The 26,773-nt window shown below is 49.6% G+C and overlaps 2 protein-coding genes across 3 annotated transcripts in view; one reads left to right on the forward strand and one right to left on the reverse strand.

Annotated features, from left to right (window-relative positions):
- Nucleotides 1–26,010, reverse strand: part of L3MBTL2 (L3MBTL histone methyl-lysine binding protein 2) — a 28,235-nt gene extending 2,225 nt beyond the window's left edge. Inside the window, exons 1-16 of one of the 2 annotated variants that reach the window (XM_032787629.2) lie at nucleotides 25,837–26,010; nucleotides 20,147–20,426; nucleotides 19,703–19,836; nucleotides 19,209–19,332; nucleotides 19,039–19,118; nucleotides 13,760–13,877; nucleotides 13,239–13,373; nucleotides 11,378–11,466; nucleotides 9,426–9,657; nucleotides 8,298–8,377; nucleotides 6,764–6,868; nucleotides 4,116–4,263; nucleotides 3,319–3,401; nucleotides 2,382–2,616; nucleotides 1,507–1,572; nucleotides 349–471 (exon numbers count right to left, since the gene is read on the reverse strand). In XM_032787629.2, the coding sequence (XP_032643520.1) occupies nucleotides 349–471; nucleotides 1,507–1,572; nucleotides 2,382–2,616; nucleotides 3,319–3,401; nucleotides 4,116–4,263; nucleotides 6,764–6,868; nucleotides 8,298–8,377; nucleotides 9,426–9,657; nucleotides 11,378–11,466; nucleotides 13,239–13,373; nucleotides 13,760–13,877; nucleotides 19,039–19,118; nucleotides 19,209–19,332; nucleotides 19,703–19,836; nucleotides 20,147–20,426; nucleotides 25,837–25,863 (2,059 nt within the window). In that variant the 5' untranslated portion in view covers nucleotides 25,864–26,010. The remainder of the gene's footprint in view (nucleotides 1–348; nucleotides 472–1,506; nucleotides 1,573–2,381; nucleotides 2,617–3,318; nucleotides 3,402–4,115; nucleotides 4,264–6,763; nucleotides 6,869–8,297; nucleotides 8,378–9,425; nucleotides 9,658–11,377; nucleotides 11,467–13,238; nucleotides 13,374–13,759; nucleotides 13,878–19,038; nucleotides 19,119–19,208; nucleotides 19,333–19,702; nucleotides 19,837–20,146; nucleotides 20,427–25,836) is intronic. The other variant, XM_032787643.2, reaches the window with a different exon arrangement.
- CHADL (chondroadherin like) overlaps nucleotides 1–26,773 on the forward strand; it is a 209,871-nt gene that overhangs the window by 11,845 nt on the left and 171,253 nt on the right. The window lies entirely within an intron of this gene.

Genomic DNA, 26,773 nt, shown 5'->3' on the forward strand with positions numbered 1-26,773 from the left:
AGTCAGAAATGCATCCCCACTGGGACCTGCTGAGGCCGATGAGGGACCCAGCAGCAAGGCGTGTCTCAAATACTCCCAGCATTATGTAGTAGTCGGTTCCTCTGTTTAGAGGCTGCTGGGTATGCTGGGGCTGTGCTAACCCTTGGCTTTCATTGCCATGGAGTTATGCAAACCCCCAGAACCTTTTCTGTGGAAGAGACAGTTAAGTCTTGGCTGTGCTGTCTCCGCAGCCCAGGCCCTAGGGACCTCCTGCCATGTCTGGTAGGAAGGGGAGCAGGCCACAGGATTGCTAATGGCACCCCGCATGTAGGGGAGTGGCTGCAGGCTGGAGTGACTCCTTCTCCTTACTCTCATCAGGTGCTGGCTCCAGTAAGGCCTTGTTTGCAGCTTTTGCTTCGCGCTTTGCTTTTGGGACAGCTGGTTTCTTGGCTGCCTGCCTGAGGGACCGGGTTTTGGCAGACATCTTTTTCCCTTAACAAAGAAGAATAAAGAGCGTTGTGGAAATCTGTCCTTTTTGCTAAACATGTGTTCAACCTTCCTGGGGCAGAGGTGTCACAGGGTGGGGCTAAGCACACTTGACCAGCAAAACACATTCTGATTGGGAGAAATATGACCGTCCAGCCAATCAGAGACACTCCCAAGTCGCTGCTCACTCTGAAGTGGTGGGGAGCCTCTGCAGGGGTTAACTCTCCGCACTCCACATAAACACACACTGAAGAGAGGCAGTGGAAGATGGCTATAACCACCACTCTTCCCATCATCCTAAATATCGAGCTGCAAGTTCTTACAAATTAAGGCTCTGGTTCAGCAAAGCACTTAAGCACCTGAGCAGGCCTACTGAGCTCTGTTAAGTGCTTTGCTTAATGCTCAAGGCCTAGATCCTGAAAAACTGGCAGGGTGACCCTGTATTTGGTGTCTGTGTAATTTTGTTAGTTAGGGCATTATGGCCTTTTTAGACTATAAGCTCTGTGGGACAGGAAATGTCATTTACTATTTTTGTACAGCACCTAGCACTGTGGGGTTGTTGATTTTAAGTGCTCTCTCTCTCTCACACAAACATAGTCTGAGCCCATTAGCTTCTTGTCCATCCCCATAACCATCCTCATCTCCTAACTAATTGTTAGGAGGCTCACATCATGGACTGATTCCAGCTACCCAGACCGAGCTCCCCATCATATCCACGGACAACAGGGAAGCTGCATGTTGCCGATGAATGTGTCAGTCACCTAGAAGTGTTCTCAGAGGCAGGCTGTCCTAGTTTAGAGCCAACAGACACAGCTTAGCATCCTTCCCACACACAGTGCCCAGGTCTCTCCTCAGCAAGACGAGATGCAAAGAGGAATAACGAAGCTATAAACACCCACTGGGCTAAGTGTATCCAGAGTCAGAAAGGGCCCCTCTCCTGCCTGCGGAGAGTCACACCCAAGAGGGTTCTTTTAACAGTTTCCAGCAAATGGGGGAAAAGGAGGGCACTGTGGAGGTGGAGCTAATCAAACTGTCACTCACTTTTCTTTCCATAGGGTTTCTTCTTCTTCTTCGGCACCTCCTTGACTTTCACTGGCGACATGGGCTCTGTCATCAAGACAAGAGGGAAATGAAAGCTGGGATCCAGCAGCAGCAGATAACTGGGATGCCACATTATAAAGCAGATACAAGACCAGCCCAATCCACCAGCCCACTCCCTCTCCCTGAGCCAGCCTGCCACAAAGGCAGAGGGAATAGCTGGCTATAGAGGTGCTGCTAGGCACATGGATGTGAGGTGAGCAGGACAGGCTGGGCATAGCTGGGGACACAGTGCTCCACCAGGGAAGATGGGGTAGTGCAGGGATGAGGCTAGTGATTCTGGGATGGAAGAAAGGGATATGAAGCATGGCAGTGGCAGCCCCTGCTAGTTGAAGAGAGGAGTGACACTCGTGTGAGGTTCACCCTTATCCTAGAGACTGAGGGCCTCAGGACATCACAGAGCCTGGGAAAGGGATGGGGGCAGAGCTGCACCTGCTGCAAGGTTGGGTGGGGTAAGGCTGTACTCGAAGGAAAGAGGGAGTGTACAGCTAGAGGGGAGCACTGAAGTGCTCATGTGATGCCCCATTTCAGCAGGAGCAATCCCACATTGGTTGATGGGATGGAAAACAAAGGAGACTAAAATCCACCTCAAACTGCCTGTCTTCTCTCCTCACCATGCTGATCTGGTTCTTCTGGTCAGTAAGTGAGCCAGGCTAGGGGTGGGAGGTAGGGTGTATGGAGTCCATGTGGGACTAGGGAGATGGTTTCTTTTCCTCACAAGTCACAGAAGAGGAAGTGCAAAGCAGTGGCTCAGAAACCTGCCACCAAATTCAGGGTCACCACGAACAGGGCAGAAGAACCAATCCGTGTTCACCAACCTGGGGCCACTGGTGGCTGCAGCTGGTAGCCCGTCAGCTCACACCAACCTACAGCATAGATATCTGGTGACTCACAGTCCACCCACTGGTCATACTCGCTGTCCCAGCCATCAAAGTGGATGCTGAGGAGGCGGTGGACCACACGCTTTACGGTGGCCACGCAGATAAGTCGGGGCTCCATCAAATCCACTGCTTCCAGCTTCATGCCAGCCTTGAAACCATGGTTTGGGCAGTCCTGGGAAGAGGGAAAACCCAACCCAGGTCACATCCAGGTCAATCCCAAGTCCTAATCAAATATACCAGTGTGATTATGCCTGTAGCTCAGGAAAAGGAGACAGAACACAGTGATGCCTCTTTGGTTTCTCTCAACAAAGTCCATACCATGATACCTACGGGGGACTTCAACTACCCTCATACAAACAGGCCCAATCCCCAGAGAAGCTCAGCCTGACCACAGAGAGGCCAGATGCTAAATCAAGGCGTACAGCTTTGCAGGGTTCGAAGGACGTCCGTCTGAGCCAGCACAGTCATGGGGACCGAGGAAGTGAGATAAGTGTGGCATTATCCCATGACGCCATCATGCTAGTGTGGAATGATTCCTGCCTCCCCATCCAGAGAGGCCTGTATTTCAGTGAAGAGACTGATCCCTGTATGGCCAATCTGTGATGAGCTTGGAGATCCATGTGGGCTTTAAAGAAACGCAAGTCGCCCTAATCAAAAGCTCATTCCATTATGAAATTCAGAGCAAGACAGCACCCGCTGTCATCACCAGCCACCAAGTGCCTTACTTGTTGAGCCTATGGGAAAGAACTCAGGACACATCCACTGATGGGAGCAAAGCCTCCCTGAACAGCCCAGCTCAGAAACTCCCATGTTTGCTCCTCCCAGCATGCTGGGTCCAAACTGGTGTGTCTTCCTTGCCACCGTCCCAGCTCACCATGTTGAAGAGCCGCACTGGCACAGCTTTTGATTTGGTCTTTTCCAGGTAACTTGTCCAATTGAAATTCTTTGCATCATACCCTGCAAAAGTAGAAAGGTCACAGGGCATAAGAGCCAGCTGAAAGACAGAGAGAGTGCAAGGAAGGAGCAGCAGCTCACAAGGCTGCACAACTATCCCCCTGGCACTTCCAGGATGCAACTCAAAGGATAAGAGGAACTGCACCGTTCTGCCAATGCACAGCAGTCCGGGACTCCCTTGCTAAGCACAGATTGCGAACAGCATCAAGCGGTGCAATAGCTTTGAGATGTGGACAAATGTATCCAACAGGGACTCAGCTGAAATTAAACAGCCCCTGTCAATCACCATATGCAGGAGGAAATGGACTTTAAACACATTACTAGGCATCATCTCTCTTCTGCCACCAGGAATGTCAAGGGCAGTGTTGAAAGCAGGAGATCACCCTTATTTTCTGGATCAGACAACCCAGAGGGGGTCTAGAATCCGCTGGCAGTGACAGAGAAGGCAAATTCAGACCAGATTTCGATTTTATTTCAGATTAGGAGCCATCAAATGCTAAACATTCTTTGGAGCAAGACGCGAGAGTAAGGCCAGTTCGAATGGATCAGCTGTTGCAACCTCACCAACCCTGACTCTTCAAAAAAGCAAGCAAGCAGGCCTGGGCCCCATAATTTTGGTCAGTCAAAGCCACATTTAAGTCATCATGTGACCTAAGGAGAGGTGTAGCCCAGTGACCTTAGAGTTCGGGGTGGGGGTGGGAGGTTTCAGAGTCTCACCTTTTGGAGGGGTCAGGTCGATGTTGTTCTTCTGGCAGAAGTTGACAGGAAAGATGGCATGTGAGGAGGCATGGTAACAGAACCAATCAGAGCCATCTGCAGATGCTGCCCCATCAATGCCGATCATGAGATAACCATCCAGCAGGACCTGATAACACAAGGGGAAGGCATGAGAAGAGCAGCTCAACTTGCTCTAAAGCCTTTCATCCTGAAAGATCCCCAAGACATCTATGGTTTGTCTATTGGAGGATCATGCTCCTACTAGTGAAATGCAGCCACCTCTGGGGCAGAGGATGGTAGGTGCTAAACAATGCACAGCAATACACTGAAATGTTGTATCACAGATGGGGGAGTGGTAGCTTCTCCAGCTGAAACTGCAGAAGTTTTAGTCAACAGGACCTAGTGACCTGGAATGGAATTTGACAGGCACACAGGGCTGTTGTCACCGCTCTTGTGAAAAATGCCATAACCTTAAATGGTCAGGAGCTCCGTTTTTAATATCAAAGGACAGTGCCTCCTCCAGCAGCACAGAGCCTCCTCAAGGCAGTGATGGGTCACTGGTTCACCACTGACTCAAGAGGGAACAGCACAACCCATTGACTCACCACCACCACTCCCCACTGTGCCATGGGAGTCCCCATCCAATCACCAACAAGGCCTGACCCTGCTTAGCCTATAAAATATAGCAGGCGTACATGATGCGGAAGCTAACAGTCGCCTATTCGTTCTCACAGTTCCAATCCCTCAAAATGGCTAGCGCCAGACATGGCTTCAGGGGAATATTTCTGGACAAATAAAGAGCCCTCCTGTAATCTCTAGTCAACCTTTTGCTTCAAGTCCCTCCCTTCTTGGTTGTGCGCGGAGACAATTTTCTGGCAGAGAACTAAAAGCCCCCGGTGATGCTGCCTCTCAAGTTATCCGAAGTGGACTAGAGTCTAGAGAAGGAAAAGGCTCCCCGGGATCGTATTGCCCATTGCCCTCCTAAGTGATGCAAGGCGCTCCACAGGGAGCGGGCAGTGATGGGAGAGAATGCAAGATGGGGAAGCCAGGCCATGCAGAATGTAGGAATACACACAGCCCTTCCCCCTAACATTCCCTGCATCCCTTTACTCCTGAAAGCCACACTCTGTATGCTGCGCTGACACCCTCCAGGAGCTGCTGAGGTCTTCTGGGAAAGCAGATCCTCCCTTCTGATTATCCAGGGGCAGAGGATGTGGGAGAAGTGCATAGCATATGTGCTGCACTGGCAAGGAACTCAACCAGCTGCAGGCAAGTGCACTTGTCCTCAGGCAACATATACATATCTGTAAACTGACCCCAGCCTTGAGTGCCCCCACTGCTGAAGCTGCCGGCAGCCTGCTGGCCCCTGAACAAGTGCCCCAACCCAACCTCCTTCCCTGTTGCCTGTGACGTTATTGATATAATCTGGGACCATATAGAACATGGTTGCAACCAAGGTCCTGTAGTGGCACCAAATCTTATGTAAAGGGGGTCATATAAAGTGTCTAAGACCAGGTTATGGGTTGCTGGTTATGATTATGCTGTCTATGTGTATGTATCATTTTGTAGTTGAAGTTATGAGTATTGGCTCTATACTGTCTGTATTTCAAATTTGTGCTGTGCTTCTGGGAAACATCCCAGACAAGTTGGTGTGTTAGCTCTGCCTAGCCTGCTGGATGCTCATTAAGGACCATCAGCTACACAATTGACCCATTGAGAGAAGCAGTCTTGTAACACAGCAAAGTATGCAGGGACTTGTCCATGTGATTGCAGACTCCATTTTGCTGTAATTTTCCACAGTAAGGAGAAAAAAGTTCTTACACCTGGAAAAGCCTATAAAAGGCTGACGCCTCATCTCCATCTTGTCTTCAATCCTGCTTTTTACCTCTGGAGGACTTTGCTACAAACTGAAGCTCTGAACAAAGGACTGATGACCCATCCCAGCAGGGTATGTACTCCAGAGACTTGATTTGAACCTGCAGTTTACTCCATCACTGCTACAAGCCTAAACTAAGAACTTTGCCATTACTGGATGTAAATGATTTCATTTAACCAATTCTAGCTCTCATCTCTATCTTTTTCCTTTTGAATAAACCTTTAGATTCTAAAGGTTGGCAACAGCGTGATTTGTGGGTAAGATCTGATTTGTATATTGATTTGCGTCGGGCTTGATTCTTTGGGATCGAGAGAACCGTTTTCTTTTATTGAGGTGTTGGTTTTCATAACCATTCATCCCCAGGACAAGTGGCACTGGTGGTGATACTGGGAGACTGGAGCGTCTAAGGGAATTGCTTGTGTGACTTGTGGTTAGCCAGTGGGGTGAAACCAAAGTCCTCTTTTTCTGGCTGGTTTGGTTTGCCTTAGAGGTGGAAAAACCCCAGCCTTGGGCTGTAACTGCCCTGTTTTAAGCAATTGGTCCTGAGTTGGCACTCTCAGCTGGGTCCTGTCAGAACCACATCATCATACTGCCTCACTCCCTCAGAACCCTCCCAATACAGGAGCCCTGACTCCTCTCTCACAAGCCCCAGACAGGCCCCCTACCTCGTCCTAACCTCTAAGGATGCGGAGCAGAGGCTCAGATGTCACAGGCTTCGACTGGGTGTTGCTAAGCAATGCTGTAGGCTCTGTCCCCTCTCAGCCTAGGTTACCTTGCACACAGTAGCCACGCAGATGTTGCCCAGATTCAGGGGGTCAATAGCTTCCAATTTCATGCCTTCCTCGAACCAGCCACCCTCAGCGTAAACAGCCCGCACCTAAACAGACCGCGGGGAAAAGAAACTGGGAGTCACCGTCAGGACCATGGCCCGTCTCTGAGTGCAAAGGGGATTCAAAGACCCGGAGGGGCACAGCAGGGTGAAAGAAGGGGAAGGAAAGGTCACCCTGAAGCAGAAAGCTAAATGACTGAAACACAATGGGGGTGGGGGGGGAGATGGAAGGTGCTAATTTGATTAAAACACAGACAAACTAAACCCAATGGAACAAAGAGAAACACTCATATCAAAGAGCCAGCTACCCCAATGCCATCCCCAACCCAGAGCCAACAACCCTCCCACCTCCCATAGAGCAAGCCCTTCCTTCCAGCAGCGCACAAGCCTCTGACCTGACCTCCCTCAGACCTCCCTCATGTTAGCATCCCAAGCCCCCTCCCCAACCAAGCCTCTCAGCTACTCCTCACCCAAGCCTGTAGTCCTGCCTGCAACCTCGAGTCCCTCCATCCTAACCTTGAATGAGCAAACGTCCTCTCCTGCTCCTGACCACGTCCCCACCCCATCCTCAAACATCCCCCATTCCAGCTCCAAGCCCCTACAGCCCAACAGCAAGCAAAGCCTCAGGGCAAGTGAACCCCCTCATTCCAGCCCCGAACAAGCCCACCATGCTGAGTTCTGTGGGCCAGACACTGCTCCACTGTTGCGAGGGAGAAGAGAGTTCAGCATCTACATGGGTTAGAGTCCAAAGAGTAGTGCGGAAGTGCAGGATGGGACCCACCATCTCCTGGCAATGCTTCCCCCCATCCCTTTGTTGGGATATGTAAGGCTTAGGTAGAGGGAAACCGCTGGTGTGTTGACATGGTATTAGGGCATAGAGGCATGGGCAGGCACTGTTTCTGCACTTGATAGATAAAGTGCTACCCCTCTCCCTTCTGCTTGTTAAGGATGATAAGCATTGCAGCTGCATAAGGAATGTGGAGATCTAAGGGCTACTCTCTGTGTAAAGCAGTGTTCTCTCCCCTTTCCTTCCCTTCCCTTCCCAGCTACATAAATGAGCTCGGGGTCATGGCCCCTTCCTCCCTTCCCTGAGAACAGCTGATTAAGGGAATTTGTGGCTGCAATTAATGGAAGAAAAAAAAAAATGTATCTTCAAAGTAAAAATGTCTGTAGAATATGCTTAATGCTTTAAGCAGTAAACAGGGGCAGGGGTAATTATATTCAGTATATAGCTATTAATATTCACTATATGGGCATTCATATTACTCAATAAGGGGCGCTGTAGTGAATGTAGGTAACTTAGATGAAAGGAGTGTGATGCGACTAAGTCAGGGCGTATTTGACAACTGGGTCCAGGGGAACAAGTACTGCAATAAAGCAGCTCATTTACTCAACCCGCCTTTGGGTCCTCCTGCTCCTTTTCTAACAGCCCTCTTTGCCATGGCAGTCTCAAGGTGCGAAAGCTGAGCTCTCCTACCTTCTTGAAGAGGTAGGGGACGGCGTCACAGTAGATCTTCCGGAAGGTAGGATGGTTTGCCATGTCACTGCGCTTTTCTTCTGCCAGGGGAGGGAAATAAGAAAGAAACAGAAATGAGAGCTCTCCTGTGACAGAGGGGGAGCCCTGCTAAGGCACCATCTGATCAGAGGTCAGCAGTGATAAGAAACCGGAAAGCACCAGCTAGTCAGAGGGAGCTGGAAGAAGATGTTCAAAATTACAAAAGGGAAAATGGATCAGTCCCTTTGTATTACCATGTCCTGTATTATGGAAATAAAGGGTCCCTTGAACTCAAAGGATAAATCTACTATCACTAATATGAACTTCTAGACACAGTATATGATAACCAGGTGGAGATGTGCTCTGGGGGGTCAGCAGGAAAAAGGGAAGAACACCTACGCTGAACCTGGATTTCTTTTTTAAAGAATAGCAAAGCATGCTGGCCCCTTTAGGAGTGGGTGCTGCTAGGCTGCCTCTTAATAATAATGAGAAGAATTCTAGGAACTGATGGGAAGAGTAATACAAGAGCCTATGATGCCTCTTGGTCTCTGGACTCCCCCGGGGAACTATACTGCCCACAAATTCCTCTCCTTAAAAGGCCAAGCCCCAGAAAGAGGTGACCTAACGTCACCTGCTCTAATTGCGGCCAGCAAGCTGTCACATAAAGCTCAGTAAACGTATAGCCATTAATAACATCTGTAACTATGCAGGCTAACACAAAGGTACAGCATATCACACTTCAGGGGGAGAAACTGTCTCTTGGGGAATCGAATAAGAAATTACACTTGTACTGGTGACATGCAGCAGAGCGTATCTGGCCAGGTGCATTACACTGGGTTGTTTGGCCTTTGCAACATCTCATAATGGATACTAGAGGGTAGGTTATATGGGCAGGCAGAACCACTCGTTTGCTATGCCTAGAAGCAGGTGATGTGATTTTATCACAACTGGCCCAGCTTGCAGGACATGAGATGGCCTTGTCAGAATCCAGAACCATTCCATGAAAATCCAGGACTAGGGTCAAGTCTAATCTTGTGTCAATGTCTCTCTGTGACCAACCAATAGACAGCAGGCTGGGAGAGTCCTGAGAAAGGCCACATGGATTTGTACCTGTCTTCTTCATGTTGTGGCCCACCCTACGTGACCAGCCCACTGGGTGGATCAGAGTGCTCCACATATGGCACCAGAAGTCATCATCGCTATCCCCATCCTCATAAAGGAGCCTCAGCCGGCCACCAATCACCGTGTCCACCACCGCCATGCGTGTCCGAGACACGTGGGTCTTGTCCACTACTTCCACTCGCATGCCCTGACGGAATGGGTACTTCATGTTCTCCGCCATCTGCGGGGATGACAAACAAACAGGATCTCTCAGAGTCCTTCGTTCACAAATGCTTTATGCAACATGACCCTCTCCACATGCATGCTGATCACTTGGCTGCACGTCAGAGCTGGAAGGAAGGGACACCTTGAGAGAGGGACACAGCAGCCATTCTGAGACTGTGCTGCTGCACAACCGAGGATAAGAAGGGCTGAATAACCAGTCCTAGTGAAAGCCCTGTGAAGATTATAGTTTGGCAGAATGTAACTCCTCCAACCCAAACTGGACCAGGCTCACACCTCACTTCCAGTGAAGGTGGCCATAAGGTCTTCTATAGCCACTTCTGGTCAGAAACTTATTGGAGTCTCTTAATTGACTTGAAGGGGAGTGGGATCAGGCCCTTTGTTTCACACTTCCTAGAAAGACTGAACCTCCAGCAACACCCTCCGACCCCACCACTATCCTGGAGCACTTGTACAGACTGACTAAGGGATTTTATACTGACTCACCGCATCAGCCTGACTTTTCCTTTGGGGGACTCCCAAATTTTGATCAGGCCCAACTAAACCTATCCTTGAGAACATTCAAGGCATTTGTAAAGTCCCTGTCACCTTGGCATATCAAAGCCCAGGGTCTCAGAGCAGGGAGATCTAGTGTCATGTGGCAAAATGCGCATTAGCAACATCTCTACGGGGACGCAACCCCACATGTGCCTTGTAGAAGTTTTTCTCCAGACTTGGGTGTGAAGAAAAAAAAGTATTTCTGTCTGGAAAAGCCTTGGACATGGTAACATTCCAGTCTCTCTCTCTCTAGCTCTTCACTGACTAAGGGTAGGGTTGGTAGTGGCAATTCTCCCCAGAGCTTGTCTCTACCATGGCTCAGTGGGCCTGACAGATTATCCCATGAACAAACAGCTTCATTGTAATCACAATCACCTCAGAAACTATGGGAGACTCTAGTTCAGTGTCTCCAGTTCAATGTCCCTGACTGCCCTGGATCCTGAAGATAAGTGAATCCCATTAAGTTCTTTTTCTGCCTGCCATTTCATGGGATTATTTTCCCCCATCAGAAATTTAGAAATAAACTTTTCAAAACTTGCCAGCAGGGGGAGCCTGCCTTCTTGCTCAGCTCTGACTGGAGTTGCATCTACTAACATCCCTTCCGATTATTAAAAAAAAAAATCTGCCGAATTGTCAAGATCTAAATGACTTTTCACACCCAGTGCTACTGACTGTGTATTTCAGGAGAGCCAGTGACACTAGTCTAGTCAGTTTGGTCTCTCTCTCATTCCCCAGCATGTTGTTGTGCTTCCAAAAGCGAAGAAGGTTTCTATTAAAAATAAACAGCTCATTCACTGAAATAAAACAATTCACATTTAATAGCAGGATTTGCTTGTGTGCGCGCGCACAAAGGAAAACAAAACCCCCACCAATATTTTGGGCCTCCACTGTTTAAGAACATCCTTTTAAGCCCTGTCCATGTCCTGACAGGGACGCAGACAGGCTGACTGGGTCAAAGGAACCTGCACTGCCAAAGGAGCATTCTGTCCTACTTTCCAGATATGTCAGGCAGCCCTTAACAGAAAATGCCCTCCCGCACCCTGCACTATATTTGTTCCCCCTCCCAGTGCCAATGAGTAACAGGAGAGGTGAACAGAGCTTGAACCAAAAGAGAGAGATTCCCTCGACAGTGCTGTCTCCCCCGCTATAAGCTGGATGGATGGTAGAACCTTCCGCTTTACCTTGATGTGGAAATCTACAGGGATGGTCCTTGCTCCCACCAGCCTTTTCATGAGGTACCCCCTCCAGTCTGTGTACTTGGCGTGGATGGCTGTGCAGGAATAGAGATTAACAGTTCATGTTACTTGCCCGTTGCACCTTCATGAGGGCACAACGTTAACAACACATTTGACCCCTTCCCTCCTTTCCAGGAACTGTTGGTCTAAATTCAAGATGTTTTCTTCCCATTCAGATAGACTAGTGATCATTGGTGTTTCACTCACACACGTTCACAGCCACACTGCAGCTATGCACCAGTGGAATGTCAGGATTCTGATGAGCTCAAGGGGCTTTGCAACCATTTGGCATAGAAAGCAGAAGAAAATTAGTTCTTCTTCTTTCTATTATCTTTGCACCAAGGAGCCCCAGTACAGATCAGGATCCCATTGTGCTAGGTGTATAAACATAGAACAAAATGGCAGAAGAGTGCTATTTAGAATAGTGGCTGGTACAGAGGAGATCAGTCAGCCCCTAACACAAGAACCAGGGAGCACCTGATGAAAATTAAAAGGCATCAAAATTTAGAATGGATAAAAAGAAATCCCTTCAACCCAAATGCTCGCTGGAGGTGGGATACTGAGCTAGAAGACATGATCTGTGCCTTGGAAAAACTTACAAACTAAGATCCCAAACCTGCAACTGGATTGACATACATGAACCTGTGCATCCATGCAGGGCCCCACTAATTTCAAAGGGGCTCCTCTTGGGAGCAAGAGTCTGTCCATGCTGATATGATTGCCGGACCAGGGCCCAATTTGGGACATGAGGCTGTATAGATTCATAGATTCCAAAGCCAAAAAGGGATCATTATGATCCTCTAGTCCAGTGGCTCTCATCCTTTCCAGAGCACCCCTTTTCAGGAGTCTGATTTTTCTTGCATATCCCAAGTTTCACCTCACTTAAAAACTTGCTTACAAAAATCAGACATAAAAATACAAAAGTGTGACAAACACACCAGTACTGACAAATTATTGACTCTCTCATTTTTACCATGGAATTATAAAATAAATGAATTTGAATATAAATCTTGTACTTACATTTCAGTGTACAGTATACAGAGCAGCACAAACAAGTCATTGTCTGTATGAAATTTTAGTTTGTACTGACTTTGCTAGTGCTTTTTATGTAGCCTGTTATAAAACTAGGCAAATATCTAGACAAATTGGTGTGCCCCCTGGAAGACCTCTGCATACCCCCAGGGGTATACGTATCCCTGTCTGAGAACCTCTGCTGTAGTCTGACCTCATGTATAACACAGGCCATAGAACTTCCCCATAATAATTCCCCGAGGAGATAGTTTAGAAAAACATCCAGTCTTGATTTAAAGATGATCAGGGATGGAGAATCCACGCCGAGCCTTGGTAAATTGTTCCAAGGTCATAGGGGCCAGGGGAGAAGGTTGGAATAGGCTGTGGAAATGGAAATCATCTGAGTAAGAAGTGTAAATCAAGATGTGTCAATTTCAAACTATGTAAGTAGCATTTAACCACTCCCCTTCCTCCCCAGCATGCCAGAATTCTGCTCTTTCACCAGCACCTCTAGTGAGCTTTCTGGTTGAGGATGGATAGACACAGTTCTTCCTATCACCGTTCAGCACCACTCCTAGTCAATCAGAGGGAGTTGCAGAGAGATCAACGAAAGGAGCTGCCTTCTGAGGACCAAGAGAAATGGACACTTTATAACAGTAGACAGCAGCAGATCTGCATTCCCAAGCGTTACAAACATGACACTGCAGGACCGAACTAGGAGAGAAACCAAGACTGCTGCATATTAAATTAAACACTGGCACCTTCTTCCACAGCATGGCACCAGACAGGCACTCACTCTGTGGGGGTACCAGGATTTTGCTGTTGATGGCACACCAGCCAATGGGGTGAATGTCCACTGTGCCCAGGTTGCACCAGAAGTCATGGCTGGAGTCATTCTCAAAGCCTTCGTAGCGCAACAGCGCCCTGTATCCTGCAGGAGACAAAGAGGGAAGAGATGCATTAAATCTTGACTGTTTCTCTGCTCTGGTTACTTTGTTCCCTACAACGACGTTTTCCAGCGCTACATGAAAATTAGCTTCAATTGACAGGACTTCCACTACTTCCCTTGGAAGACGAGCATAGCTTAATGGAGCTCAGCAACACGAAGTCCTTCCACGAGTCCTGCCAATTTACCTTTGCTTCGGTTCCATCTATTGTTCCTAAACAACTCTTCTCCCTCCTGGCATTTCCCCCTTTCAAAGACCCCGGATGGCTCCCATAGCCCTGTTAAGCTGTCATATGGCCAGGCCAAATAGATTTAGCTCTGTTAAACATTCTTAACATTCTCAGTTACTGATAAGCCTCTCAGAGACCTACCTGCGATCTGGATAACAGAAGCGATCCAGTACACCCGACTGGGGAGCACAGCATCACTATTCAACACTTCCACTTTCATCCCTTTCATCACATCCTCCCACTGCTCAAACAGCTGCACCTGCAAGATTGGGGCAGAAATGAAAGGAGAGGAGAGAAGGGAATGGTAATTATGACCCAGGCTGCATATATTTTGCAGACATAATCTGCCTCTTCCTCACAGAGCTCTGCTCCAAAATGTATGCTTTCATTTAGATCACAGTTATTTCCAGCCGTTAAGGCTCTAAAAGGAACCTATGACAACATGAACCCAGTATAATGAGACAATTCGTTTGTAAGCCTGCACACAGCCTGAAACAATAAGATCTCAACTGTTCAGTTCATCCCAATGGGGTATTGACTTTGAAATCCAAAGATGGCTTTAGCACCCAGATCATAACAAGACTGACACCACCAAGTTGTTCTCTGGCTCTGGGACAAGCAGCAGTGACTGCATAACTTCAGAATGAGAAAAAAAGAGTTTTCCGTACCTCTGGTGAGCTAACTGTGAGCTGGCAGTGCCAGTCCATTAGGACAAGAGTGTTAATCACCATGGCGGGGAGGGGAGAGAGGCAATTGCCCCATGGAAGCTGGCTACCCCAGATAATCACCTGGCAGCTGGACACCAGTTTGAGGTCACGAAGACCACAGTAGGTGCTACTATCATAGTTGCTATTTCATGGAGTGCATGCATGGCAGTACAATGTTGTAGGGGTACGTGAGTAAGGTGGCCAGTGTGCCAGAAATCACTGAAGAACTTGAAGTATTACAATTTCCAAACTGTTTAGGAGCTATCAATAGAACTCATGTGGCCCTTCTTCTCCCACAAGTACATTAGAGGAGCACTGCCTCATGGTGACACCAGCCCCAGTGGAGCAGCATAGCAGGTATCTGAACACGTACATAGGAAGACCACCCAAAGCACACGATGCCACAATATGGAAAAATTCTAGAGGTTAAGAATGGACCAGAGGGAGGGAGAATTATTCTCATAATAAAAATATTGACATGAATGGTGTCTCCACCCCCAGTGTGATCCTAAGTGCATAGCCATTTTTACCATGGCTAATAAAAGCACTTCCTAGTCACACCCACCCTGAGGATGCCATTTCAGCTATATATTTAGCAGGAAGATGGTAGAATGAGTTTTTGGGGGGCTGAGGGCAAGGCAGAGATACCCACTAATCTGCAATGACAGCACAGGGACAAGCACAGCAATTATACCATCTGTTTACTGCATAACATATGTGAAACCAAGGGAGATGACTTCTACGAACAATGTAGCCAAGATGCAGAATTTACTACAAGCTACAGGCAGCTGACTAGGCACACTGCTGTATTTGAAACAGTTATTAATATTAGTACTGCATGCAAATGGTGAAGTACGAGATAGAAGCTCTCTGTGTGTCCACCTTCAAAGTGCTAATGGATAGTGAGAATTCAGTTTTTGCACTAGGACTCCGCTGCACTGGGGTTCAGTTTCTCCCTCAGCGGCAGAAGTGAGTTAGTCATTAGCCCCTTAGCTTAGATCTCAGCTCTGCCACCTTGATTAGCAGCTTTCACTGGTAGTAGCCCCATTGACTAGTATCTGCCCTGAAAACAAAGTAAGAGTGACAGGTCTAGGCCCGTCACATGTACCGTGTGGAAGTTTATGGCGGAAAGCATGGAGGGTGTATTGATGGGCCAACAGCTGCAATTAAGAGACGTTATGCAACGTTGGAGGGAGCACATCCTTGTTTGTATGCATCTATAGAACTCCCGCTTGGGTGAGCGATGTGGTATGGGGAGGGAATTGTAGACAGGAATAATTCAGTGCAGTATTACAATTAAAGAGGATGAGGGGGGCTGTCTAAGTCAGCCAGAGGCTCTTTTATCCAAGAATATTTTTATTGAACCCCAAAGGCTATAGGCCAGCTGCAAGAGTCAGACATAACAGCACAGTTCAACAGATCACACCGAGTGATTTGTTGGAGTCACATTTACACTGTAGCCTTGGCCAGGAGGCCTAATGTTGGGTCAACATAGCAGCCATTTTCTCCTGAGACAGTTTATGTGGTGTTTTCTTTGGGAAACATCTCTTCCATTTGCACTTCTCATTCCAGAAAGAGCTCTGCTTCATTTTCCTGCCCTCCTGGCAGAACCTTCCCTTGTCTCTCATAGGAAACCTCATTTTAACCACCTTCTCAAACTCATACATGAATTCAGAACCCTGACACACGTCTTGTCAGCTCTTCTTCTGGTCCCCGAGGTCTGTGAACCTTTTCACCCCAGTGGATCTGATCAGCTTCCCCCCCAGCCTGCTCAGGGAGGTCTATACTGGTGCAATGGTCACTGAAATGGAGAGTTAACAGCCAAAGCAACAGCACATCCAATATACCAACCAATATGATAAAAGTAAGAATTTCACTTCAGTTTCAAGCTCTAGTTCCTTCCTGCAAGATGCCATCTCTAGTACAAGAACAAAGTAAGGACAGAGCACTGGTATTTACACATCACTTCTAGGAATAAGGGTGGGTGAAGATGCTACTTAATATGATAGAGGTTGAAGAGCAAGGAATGATCCTAACTGAATTAGAAAAGGTGGCTCAGCTCTCTGGCCTACACACAAAATTGAACCAGTTTAAGCTGAATCTGCTAAAATCACACCTTTCCATTAATTCAGTGCAATTCTGTGTGGACATTCCTAAAATCCATTTTACCCTGGCTTACAGATACATCAGTTTAGAACTGGCAGTGTCCACACATGGGGCTTTCACTAGTTTAACACAACAGGGCGTGTCTGTCAGCACACGTTGTGGGCCATCCTTACTGTGGGTCAAAAAGGATCCTGGACATGTCTGTGAGCATCCTTATTATGGGCCAAAAAGGATCCTGCAAACCATCTCTTTACAGGGCTCCTGTCAAGAGAAAGAAGCCATTTTAGCGAGCAAGGGGAGAAAGCTGGCAAGTTTGGAGTAGTGGTTCACACAGATGAGAGCAGACCAAGCTTTGTGAGAGCTTTTGTGGGGGAGGAGGGAAACTATCATTGCCCTAATACTTGATGACAAGATTGAAGGATCTGCTCAGAAATTTTCCAAATAAAATGTTCCAGGTGTGGGAAAAGCCAAGGGCCAAGACTAATTGGTGTCTGATAAATGTAGAGGATTTTACTGCATGTCAACAGAGAGGTCGGGAATAGGTAGTGCAATTACTGTATCCTAAACCTATAGGCTGTATTTTCTTTGCCAATAAAATATGCCTGAGTGTTTTCCATGTTTTTAACAGGAAGGCAGACTGATGGGAAATTGCAGGCAGATAGAGGCAGCAATCAGGTTAGACAGCCTGCACTACAAATGGGGCAGACAGATATAATCTCACATGAATGTTGTGGCCATTGTGCCCAGCAGTAGTTTCCTGCAATTAAAAAGTCTCTTGTTTTTAAGACTTTTTACATTACAATCTCCTCAAGGATCTGCCAAGTTGAGTCCAGCCACATAGTGTGGCTCAGCCAGGCGCTGTGCAGGTCAATGCAGGCATTTCCACTTTGACTGGGAACGGTGGCCTATGAGCCAAAAGGAGGGAGCACAAACAGGTAGAGAGCCTGGGAGGTGACAGAGCAACCAAAACTGCTGAGCTGATGAGGGATTTGGCAAAAGCTGCAGAGGCATGTGGGTGGAGACTGTTAGAATAAGGGAAGGGGGAAAAAATGAGTATTTCCACCCTCATGCAAGGTTATAACTGCACTTTTACATATACTAATGACAGCATTCAGAAGACCCTTTCCCCCACCCCTGTGAAATCAACCTCCCCACTTCCCCAATCAGTACATAAAATGGTAAGAAGGTGCATACCTGCTGCTGTACAGGACCCCATATCTCCCAATTCCTAGTCCTGCCAACTCAGCTTGGCTGTCTTCTCCAGATCCAGGATTCCTGAAAGCTGGCATGGTGGGAAGCTGGCAATGCAACCAGCTGCTCCAGTCCAGCTCCTTGTCCTGCTAGGCCATGGATCTACTGTCCTTCTAAGAGTTCTCCTTACAGTCCCCTCAACAAAGCACTGAATGTTGCCTCCACATTAAGTCAGTAGCAAATCAGGCAGAGTTCATACTAGATCTTTCCTGCCTCCACCTCCTCACAGCACCATCTGACATGCCAAGCGATGTCCACCTTGGCCAGTCTAAACTCAGTTGTCAAGTTATATACTAAACCAGGCTGAGCTGGCCAGGGACCTCTTCCTCTCCCCAGACAGGCATCATAGACCACACATCAGCCTCCAGCCTGTGGCAGCAACCTTGTAAGATGGTCTCCTCTGAGACATGCTGGCAATAGAATTAGCTGGGTTTCAGAAGCGGATGATGTTACTCACTGTGAGAATACAGAGCTCCATAGTAATGGTGTGTGCGATGCTACTTATATGGGCAAATGGATTCCAGCCAACTAGAGCCTTACGCAGCAGAATGTGGATCTTACAGGCAATGACAAGCGTAATGGGGATAATTATTGGGAAGACCACTGGCATCAGCAGGGCTAAGACAACAGGCAAGCTCCATCCACAATGGGCCTGTCTTGATGGAGACTGGCATAGCAGAGAACCAGTGGCTGTTATATGGATTAGCTTGCTTTGAGTGAAGCTAATCCATATGACTGTGGCCTTGGTGCACTGCCAGCAGCGCTGTGTCTGGATGCGATGTGTGCTACGTGTATGCTAGGGGACACTATGGCAGATAGCACAGCCATTTCCTCTAGTCCATGACATGGAGTGAGAAGAACAAAGTAATACCAGAGAAACTAAAGGCATTGTATGAAAAACCACCCACAGCTCAAGTGGGGATGGGGGGGGGGGGAAGAAGACAGAGAGAGACTGTTTCTATTTCTAAGGAGTTTGGGGTTCCCTTCAGCACAACTTGGGAGGACAGAGTCCCATTTCCCTCCCACGCCCCACCTCCACCTCCACCGGCCTCAAGTTATAGTGGCTGGAATTGGTTACAATTGTGAATGGCTGATGCCATTCAATGACATTTCTATCTCAGATAACATCAAGATCCCTGCCCATTTCCCTTCACAGGATTCCAGCATGATCACTAAGGATCAGACTCCTTCCCTCTCAGGAAGCAGAGACAGAGTCTGATATCAAGCTCCTCTATACCATGTGGTTTCCAAACCTCTCTCTCACTCATCTCATGCACGCAGGAAGAAGCCAATAAGCCCAGGTGACACGACACACTGCACACAGGCAGAAAGGCACGGAAAATAAGGAGAACTCACGTGTTTGAAGCAGCTGACAGGGGCAGCCTTGTAACCATGGTCCTGCAGGTACTTTCCCCAGTCAAAGCCCAGGACAAGGGCTGCAGGAAGACACAAGAGAAGAGTGTCAAGGTGAACTGGTTCTGAAGACGATGCACAGCTCCTTCTTCTCCACCCTAACCTGCACTTACCATCTTGTCCTGTCAGCGTTCCATCTGCCAGTTGCCCTGTCCCCTGGGAATGGAGGAATGCCCCAATTTTGGCAGACCATGCTGCCTTGTGCAGGACTTTAGCCTTCTTCGTAGGTGGTTTGCCCTGTGGAAGCATAAAAAGAAGAGGAGGTTGGGATCCAGAGGCACAGGAATAATGTGTTCCTGAAGGCAAGGTGCAGACTCACCTCTCTATCTCTGGCTGAAGGATTTCAGAGGTCATGAAGTTCTTCTACACTCACTGGGCCATGAAGAGCCAGAAACACCATGGATACAGTGCAGTTCTGCCCTCCTCCTCTTTTCCAACCCCTGCAGAGAGCAGGACCCTTAATATGCCCTAGTGCCCCTCAAGGAAGGGAGGGAGGCCCCAATAAGTAGACTGCACTTGCTGGAGGATTATCAGCAGGTGGTTGACACTTCCCCCTACAGGCTACTCCCACTTTGATTTCAGAGGCCACCAGGTGGGTGTCACTCACCTGCAGCCTTGCCAGGATGCTGGCTTTCTTGGAGTTTGAGGAGTAGCTCCTGGAGCAGGAGACGCTGCAGAAGCGTTTGGTCTTCGAAAAGAAAGCTTCCCTTGTGCCCACGATCCCACACATTTCACACACAGCTGGGGAGAGGAAGATGCACAGAACGAGAGCTGAGGGTACAGTTTAACCCTGCTGGCCTGGGCTTGACCCTTGCAATGCTACAGTGCCAGGAAGTGTAACTAATTTGACTAGCCCCAGCAGAACCCTGAGAGCCTCTTGACAGAGCTCAGAGAGCACAGAACACAATCACTGGGCAGTTCCACTCCCAGGGCACGAGTATTAAGCTAAACCACCACACATATCCTGAAGCATTGTACTGCTTTCAGATGGGTACATATCGGTTTCTAATCAGCTAATGTGCCTCTTTGTTGCACGCAGAGCATACGGTACCTGGCTCAGAGCCGCTGTCCTCCATCAATCGGCCTGTAGTGGGCGGATGTAGCGGCAGAGGGGAGGTGGGCAGCTCCCCGGCTTCACGATCTGCCACATCATTATCACTAGACTCATCCAGGCAGGAGCTGCTGTCACTGCCCATGCTGCTGTTGTAACCCCGGAAGCTATCATAACCGCCAAACAAGTCCAAGTCATTGTCATCTTCATCCTCCTCATCGTCATCGTCCTCCTCCTCCATCCACTCCAAGGGTGACGTCTTGTGGCAGAAGGGAGACAACTAGCGGAGAGAACAACTCTTCAGACCCAAGATTTTCAATATACCCTTATGCAGTAAGCCAGGCCTCAGCACAGCAGGGCTGTTCCACGAGGCTTAGGGAGGGGAAACCTGGTGTGGCTGTTAAAGATTCTGTCTAGCAGACCCAAGAGCAAGTGTCCGACTCACTTGGGAGTGTGGGGGGAGGAGGGGAAGAGAACTCCCACCTGCTCAGTGAGTTCTCTTATAATGTTTTACCCATCATACTCAGCATTTCCAGAGAAGAACTCAGTCACAGAAGTGCGGAAAGTGGGGGGCGGGCTATCAGGATTGAGAATGTAGGAGACCTACAGCCATATTAGGGAGAGAGGGTAGTAAAAAGTTGGGGAGGAGGGGGAAGAATAGACAACATGTCCCTTCATCCATTCTTCTTCCCAGTAGTTGAACCTGTTCACTGGCAGCACTGGATATTTCTGGGTTCATGCCAAACCCAGAGGAGACATTTCAGCTTCAGTCACTGAATTCCATGCCACCCCAACATTCCCCAATAAAGCCTGAGACTCGGGGATCAAATTCAGTGCTGAAACAAGGAGGTGCAATTCCTAAGGAACAAATGCACTGCCTTATGTCAGGGCTGAATTTGGCCCAGGAGATGCAGTGGCAGTGACAAGTCTCATTTCCACATATTAAACCTTGAACAGACAGATCTGTATGAAAGAAAGAGTAACATTTCATTTCATCATGAGTTGTTCATGACTATGTCCAGACTTGAAGCTGCTACAGCACTATGGGATTGTTAGTAAGGAGGAGCAAGAGGGTAAAGGGACAGTGAATAAGGCAAGACAAGAAGGGTTGATGACTGCCAGGACTCACTCTAGGCACCAGCAAAACAAGCATGTGCTTGAGGCGGCACATTTCCAGGGGTGGCATTCTGACCATTCACTTCTCAGGAGTTGAGGCTTTCAGGTGTTGTAAGGAAAAGAGAACTCACCCGTGTGCTTACGTGAGATTCACAGGGTTTACTGTACAAGTGCCCAGCAGAAAAGAGAAGCTGAGCGCATGTAAAGCTAGAAGGAGCTCAGGTGCTGGGAACAGAGCCCGGGGCTGGACCAGACAAACTTCTGCGACATCTAATTCTCCTTAAGATCTTGCCATCCTTACTAATGGCACTGACTCCACTGGCTCCGGTGGAATGATTTGCGGGGTAAGGATCACTCAGGATAGGAAGGGTTTGCAGGGCCACTCTCAAAATCCCAATGGAGCTGAAATCAAGAACCTCTCTGAACGCAGACCTCAGTTTCCATAATGTTTGCCTCTCTGGGCTTGAATCCACGTAGGGTTTAAACAGAAATCGGTACTGTTTTCAGGCTAATCAGTTTGCATCAAGCTCAGAAGCTCTCAATCCTGAATTTCGGGGGTGTGCAAGGGGCCAGCACATCTGCAAAGAGGAGAGCATATAGGGGCTAGCACAGATATGTCAGCCATTGTAGGGCCCCTTCACTGGGATATCTCGTAACCACAATGGCTTATAATGTAAGAACGCAATAAGGCACCTGACGGGAGAGCTCAAAGAGCTGGTTTATGAATCTCCAGAGTGACGTTCAGCGTGACAGCTAGATCCCACGTGCATCGACCCTGTCCTTTAAGTGAACATCGCCTGGGACTTGGCAAGGCTAACACAGAGTTCAGGATATTTCACACTCGTACGTCTGGTTGGAGAGATTCCAGAGCGGGTGCTCCTAGGGAAACCTAGGAGACCTGTCCATACAAATAGGCAGCGTACACAGAGGGTCAGGGTGATGAATCCAGCCCCATTTCCACCCCACCAGCACTGCTGGAGCCTAATTTCTCCAATCGTTCTGTATGGCTGCAGCAGGCTGCCCTAGCCAAAGGCACCTGATCTGACAGAGTAGTATCAAAAGACAACATGACTCTAAAGGAACAATGAATGGTCAGAGGGACAGGGCATAAGGGCACGTTGCCAGGAGAGGCAACAGCCTCTCTCTCTCTGTGTCTCTGTATTTCTTCAGCATCCTGATGCTTCCACCCAGATGACTTTGGGAGAAGCAAAGACTCACATGAACGTAACTGTCAGACTCAAACACACTCCTAACAAAGGCTACACCATACGCCATCCTGGGCTCATTCCACGCTACTCTGGAAACAATGAGGTGAGTCAAGGCCAGGCTAACTCCCCCCGCACATTTTTTCTTCCCAGTGTTTGCTCATCTGGGAACCAAGCACTTTCCCGAGCTGCTGTCCACGGCACTGGCTTGCAACCACAAACCCACACATGCTCCCACCTGAACACAGACCCTCTGCCAAGCAGCGACCTGGAGAGACGGGCAGGAGCCCCCTGGTCACAGGAAAGACATGAGGCGCTGGCTCGCCCAACAATTGGCTCTCTCTCCCTCTCCTGTGCGGGAACATCCTAACGAATACAAGATCTGCCAGGGGCATGTGCTTTGCAGGGCTGCGTGGAAAAGTGCAGGGCTGGAGCCTATCTGTCCGGCACTCAACGGGAGTTTCGCCCCAGGAAGGGTTGGAGAGTGAAGACTCCACCATCCTGTTTCCAGCCTTGCTCCTTCCCCGAGCTCATGACAGCCGGTGAGACCCCACACAACATGAGCCCTGGGAGAGCTCCCCTGCGTCAGGGTGTAGCTGACAGTGGCAAGCCACAACAGATGTACAGATCCTGTTCAGACATTCTTATAAACTTCTGGGGAAGGAATCGACAGCAGATTGGCAGGGATCCAGATCAGTTCAGTACCAGGACAGGGTCCTTGTTGACAATGTTTCTCCAGAGCTGGCACGTTTCTGCTCATGGAGGGGATCCAAGGTCAGGAATGGGCCTGTGGTTCCGCTCAGCATATCAGCATCCACTGGGCTGTTGCACTTCACAGCCACGTCTTCATTGTGGGTGCTAGATCAGGGGGGAAAGAGAGGAAAAAGATCCCACTAATGCAGGGCATTGTCCTCCCCTGCCCATCCGGCAAGGCAGAATCTAGGGAAGGCAGGTTGTGTAGTTGGATGTGCTCTATGGGGGGTTTTAAGAGCGGGTCACTTGGTCCTGCAAACAATCGCCCTGTTAACTGTTATGGAAGCAGTGTGCGAAGCAACCGCGGCTCACCTAGCAGGGACGTCACAGTGTGGAAGAGCTCACTGGATGTCAAAGGAGAGAAAACTCAGTCTCGACCTGGGGCAGGCTGCTGTTTACACCTGTTAGGACTCCCCTGACCAGCCAGTAATGCTCAGGAACCCAATCCGATAGTGTCATGCAGGGATCGACAAGGATCTGTGCTGACTTCTCTCTCATGAGAGCAGGATCTGGGCCTCAGGTGGTAGAGAGAGTCCTGGACCCGTGTCACTCTTGCTAGGTGTAGCTGAGAAATACCTTTGGGGGCAGCTCCTCAGATGGTGGGAATGGTTAGAGCTGAAGTCAATGTCAACTCACACCAGCTGAGGATCGGCCACTGCTTTCCTTTGGTCTTTCTGCAGAGCGATCAGAGCCACAAAGAGGGAGGGGGGGTTCCCAAACCCAAGCGCCTTTAAGTGCAGCCCTGCTAGCAAAAGAACATCCAGTAGCTCGTGCGGATTATTGTCTAGTGGCTGTAAAACAAACAAAACAAAAAACCATCCCCAGCATTAAGCGTAATTCACAGCTGCTTGGATGCAAACCCCATTAGTGTTGGGAAAGAAGAAAGGGAGAGATTTAGGAGCTGAATTGTCCAGGTGAGGTTTTTTCATGGCTCTAGGACAGACTGAGTGGCACCCCCAGACCTCATTGCCCTAACCCTCCCCCCACTTCCCTTTTGATTTATAGGATATTTTCTGACCCTAGATGTGAAGCATTGGCTACAGGAGTGGGTCACTGGAAGGAGGGTGGTGATGGGAAAGCAGGGACCGGGGGACATTCCTTCCAATTAAGGTGAAAGGGAAAGACACTAGGAGCCTTTTACGGACAAGGGAGAGAAGCAGGGGAAAGAAACACTCGTGGTTTTTAGACTTTAAGGAGTGAAACTCTCTGATCTCGCTTCCAGTCTGGGTGGGAAGTGAAGTTGGAGGGGCATGCGCTGAAAGAAGAGCAAATGCAAAAGAGATTCTCCATTAATAAGACAAATTGCCCCCAGTAAACCAAGTAACGAATACAAGCCCCATCTTTCTTTTGAATCTAAGAGATGCCCTTGGAATGAGGTTGAAGAGCCATCACCAGCCACTGCTGCAGAGTGGAAAACAACGCAAATCAGGGACTGTGCAAACATGAGTAAAAGCCCCCCCACCCCCCCCACCCCAAAAAAGGGTGGATGGGGGGGTTGCTCGGGGCAGCAAAAAAGCATAGAACCGGCCCTGATGACTGCAAGAACATAGGGTAAGAGGAGGTTTGAACTGGGCTTTGGATAGAGATGAAGGAAGTTAGCGGATAAGTTGTTTCTAAGAGATCATGCAACTGCAGCAAAGCATCAGCCTCCAGGAGGTAGTGCATGGTGAGGGGTGGCAGAAGGATGGAGAGGAGATCAGAAATACCACAGTGGAGGTATAAGGAGAGATCAGGTCCCAGAGATACATAGCAAGGAAGGATCAGCAATACAGTAGTCGCACTGGAGGTTGACTGGTTACTTCAAGGTCACCAGTCCTTTACTGCTCCCCAGTGGTAATGCAGTAGCTTGAACTTTTAGGGCAAGACAGACCCTTCAGCCTCCAATCCCTGCACTCCATATTGCTTTCCCTCCTCCTCCCTCCTCAAAACAAGAGCAGCCAGACACATAGTGGGACACCGTGAAACAGGCTCGGTCCTCGTGTAAACAGATACAACTCCCATTAAAGAACAGGGGGCTTCCAGCTGCTCCCATCGAACCTGAACAGTTCCCCGCAGCGGCAGGAAAACGGGATACTGGTCGCAGCCCTGGGCACGGGCCAGAGCCAAAAGCCGGCAGCGAAGAAGTCCAGGGGTTCAGCGACTACACCCCAGTCCAAAGCCAGGCACCACTTATTGCGCTACCTCGACTGAAGGAGCCTTATCTACCCACAGGCAGATGGGGGCCCGTCACCGCTCCACAAACCAGGCCCTTTTACGAACAGAAATCAGGGGACCCTCTGCGAAGGATCCTCCTCTGGCTGCCCACATCCCTGCCCAGCCTCGTTTGCTGCTGACGGGGGTCCCCTTGAGACGGGGCGGGCTTCCCAGCCACTCCCCTGGGCGGAGCAGTGCTCTGGATCGCGGCATCTCGCCCACTGGTGGGCGAGGCGCCTCGCCGCTATAACGCCGGGTGAGACCCCCCCGTGCTGCAGCGCAAGGGCTCCGGGGCCCCGCGGCGAGAGGCCGGAGCTCCTGTGTCCGGTGGCGGGGGCTGGGGAAGGCAAAGGGATCGGACGCTGCAGCATCTCTCTGCCCTTCCTAGACTCAGTGTCCGCCCCCAGGGACCCCGCCGCTCACCTCACCCCGCTCCTGCTCCTGCTCCATGGCTCCCGCCCGACCCACTTAACAGCTGGTCGCCGCCGCAGCCAGGCACATGCTGCCTTCGCTGACCAAGCCCCGCCCCCGGCAGGGCGTCACTCGCCAGCCATGAGCGCGTTAGCTTCACCGTCCCGCATGTACCGGAAAAGCCTATTGGCTCCTTCCTCCCGGCCAATCCCCGGAGAGATTGCTTAACAACGGAAAACAGCAGGGAACGCGTCTCTCCCGCCGCGAGGCATTCTGGGAGCTGTAGTTCTCAACAGCGGGTAGCCTGGCAGAAGGCCGCCATGTGGCGGGGTCACAGCCCCGCCTTTCAGGCAGGTGGTTCCCGGCGTGCTCCGTCCTTCCGTCTGCGTCACTCTGGCTACAGTCCTGGGCCGGGGGAGGTGCCTCAGGCAGAGCCACCTTCCGTCTACTCCTAGAGGCGGGGCGGGGCGCGCTGGAGGGGAGGTGCGAACCTGCCGCCGGGATGGCTCCTGCCCTGGAGCGCGCAGCGAGTCCTGCCCGGTGTTACCCGCGCAAGGAGCCAGGCTCTGCCCGGGAGGGGCAGCCGTGGGGCCAGCCCTCCTGCGAGTTCTTGTTTTTCTTAAGCGCCAGCGCTTGGGTGATGGGTTCTGCCTTCCTTCTTAAAGCAGCAAGTTTCTAGCCCTTGGGGCTGTGGAAAAAGTGTCACAGCGTGCCATGGGCCCCCCCGCCCCCTCCTCACTCTAGTACAGCCTAAAGACTCAAACAACAGGTGGCGAACTAGAAAACCACCAAATTATTTTCATAGATTCATAGACTCTAGGACTGGAAGGGACCTCGAGAGGTCATCAAGTCCAGTCCCCTGCCCTCATGGCAGGACCAAATACTGTCTAGACCATCCCTGATAGACATTTATCTAACCTACTCTCAAATAGCTCCAGAGATGGCGATT

The sequence above is a fragment of the Chelonoidis abingdonii genome, chromosome 1 (assembly GCF_003597395.2).
Source record: "Chelonoidis abingdonii isolate Lonesome George chromosome 1, CheloAbing_2.0, whole genome shotgun sequence".
Classification (NCBI taxonomy): domain Eukaryota; kingdom Metazoa; phylum Chordata; order Testudines; family Testudinidae; genus Chelonoidis; species Chelonoidis abingdonii.